Genomic DNA, 1,885 nt, shown 5'->3' with positions numbered 1-1,885 from the left:
CATAAAAGAGAAATGTATAATTGTGACCCATACAATGTATTGTTGGCTATTGCTACAAATATCCCTCAGCGACTTAACACTGCTTTTGTGCTGCAGGCTCACAAATGAAGAATTGTGAAAAAATTTACATTTTATACATTTTAAAGTTAAATAATTCTATCTAATGCACTTTGAGAGTTCAAAATTAAGAGCTCCAACCCTTGTTCTTAACTAAGCAACTTGAGTCAGAAGAAAGTCAGTGAATTGACTTGTACCTGAACTTTAAAGCGGACTTAACCCTCTTTTTATTTATGATATACTGTCTCAGTCTAAATTGCATTCACACTGGTGTTTTAGGAAGCCAAACGAATTAGAATAGAATAATAATAACAACAATGACGGCAGAAGCCATATAACAATTGCACTGTAAAATAAATTAAAATTAATATTTCATAGGTATACTATTTTTGCTTTACACTACAGTAGGGAAATTAATTACAATTCTTCTTTCCTAATTTCTACACTTGAAAGAGATATTTTGAATGTTTAATTGTGTTTAAACCGCTAGCTGTCAGCAATTCGTACTGCACTTAAAGCTTTTAATTTGACGGAAAACTCCAGCTTCAGTGAAAACATGCTTACAAAAACACGTCTCACTACTACTACACTAATACGGTGGCAAAAACGTTTCATATCGTCATGTGACCACGATAATATCGCGATATCTCGATATTGATAGTATCGTTACATCCCTAGAGATGACTGTATTGATTTTGTTTCTGTGTGATGTGACGATGTGTGTGTCTTCAGTCCCGTTCAGCTCAGTGATTTCGATGCTTACATCAAAGACATGAGCAAAGATTCGGCGTACAAGTTCTCGCTGCAGTTCGAGGTAAAACGCACTTGAACACTCGTCTGTCGGCGTCAGGCGTGCGATTGATCTGTTTGCTTTGTGCTTCTGTCAGGAGCTGAAGAGCGTCGGTCTGGATCTGTCTCATGAAGCGGCCGATCTGCCTGTCAACAGACCCAAGAACCGCTACACCAACATCCTGCCCTGTGAGTGGCCGGCCAGCCAAGCCCCGCCCACTGTAGTCATAGCAACGCTGTTCCGATTGGCCCACTTTCACAGTTCAACGCAGGGTTATCATAAGCAATGCTTCCATCCAAAGTTACGAATTTATCTTGTGCGCAAAATTGGAATATCGCATAAAATATTTGCGACTAAAGCACCGTTTCCATCCAGGGAGTTGAAGAGAGCAAAATCGTCACTTCCTGATTAACTTACCGGATAAGAAATGTATCCTGCTTAGTTAAGCGCTTAAGGTTTTTATGCGCATATTTAGAATTTATGTGCATCTTAGCATTTCCATCCAGCAGTTTTTTTATGCGAAATCCCAAAATGTGCATAAAAATAGGTGGATGGAAACATCAATAGTTAAACTAAAACTATTAAAAATGTCGTTATTTGAAATAAAATAACATTTAAAATAAACTTTTCCATATTCATTTAGTTTAACTTGATGTTGAATTGATTAAAACTAAAGTAAAGATTAATAAATGTGACAAACGAGCGATGAGTAATGCTCTAGAGCCATCTGGTCATTTTTTATTTTAAAAGTGTTTGTTTTCCAGTAGATGGTGGATGGTTTGCTGAGCTCTATTTCACTAGTTTTTATTCATATTTCTGTTTTTAGTATTAAGGGTAATTTATAGGGGTGTAACGGCACATGTATTCATACCGAACATTTTCAGTTCAGTTTCACGAAATATTAGACTATTACTATATATACTCTTATTTTACTTTACCTGTTAGTGATATCTTAATTATTTAATGTGTTTAAATAAATATTTTACATTATGGTAATGTAAAAGGTAATGTAAGTTTTGATATATTTACGGTAGGAAA

General features: G+C 35.5%; 1 protein-coding gene across 1 annotated transcript in view; it reads left to right on the top strand.

Moving 5' to 3' along the window:
* The window catches only part of LOC107572592 (receptor-type tyrosine-protein phosphatase O-like), a 43,602-nt gene that overhangs the window by 35,208 nt on the left and 6,509 nt on the right, over positions 1-1,885 (top strand). The window contains 2 exon segments of the mRNA XM_016259015.1: positions 790-871; positions 945-1,035. Of these exon segments, the coding sequence (XP_016114501.1) occupies positions 790-871; positions 945-1,035 (173 nt within the window).

Source organism: Sinocyclocheilus grahami, unplaced genomic scaffold (genome assembly GCF_001515645.1).
Source record: "Sinocyclocheilus grahami isolate Dianchi unplaced genomic scaffold, SAMN03320097.WGS_v1.1 scaffold1779.1, whole genome shotgun sequence".
In the NCBI taxonomy this organism is placed as follows: Eukaryota; Metazoa; Chordata; class Actinopteri; order Cypriniformes; family Cyprinidae; genus Sinocyclocheilus; species Sinocyclocheilus grahami.
Note: the sequence above shows the minus strand (reverse complement) of the source record. Positions and strands in the feature narration are given on the sequence as shown.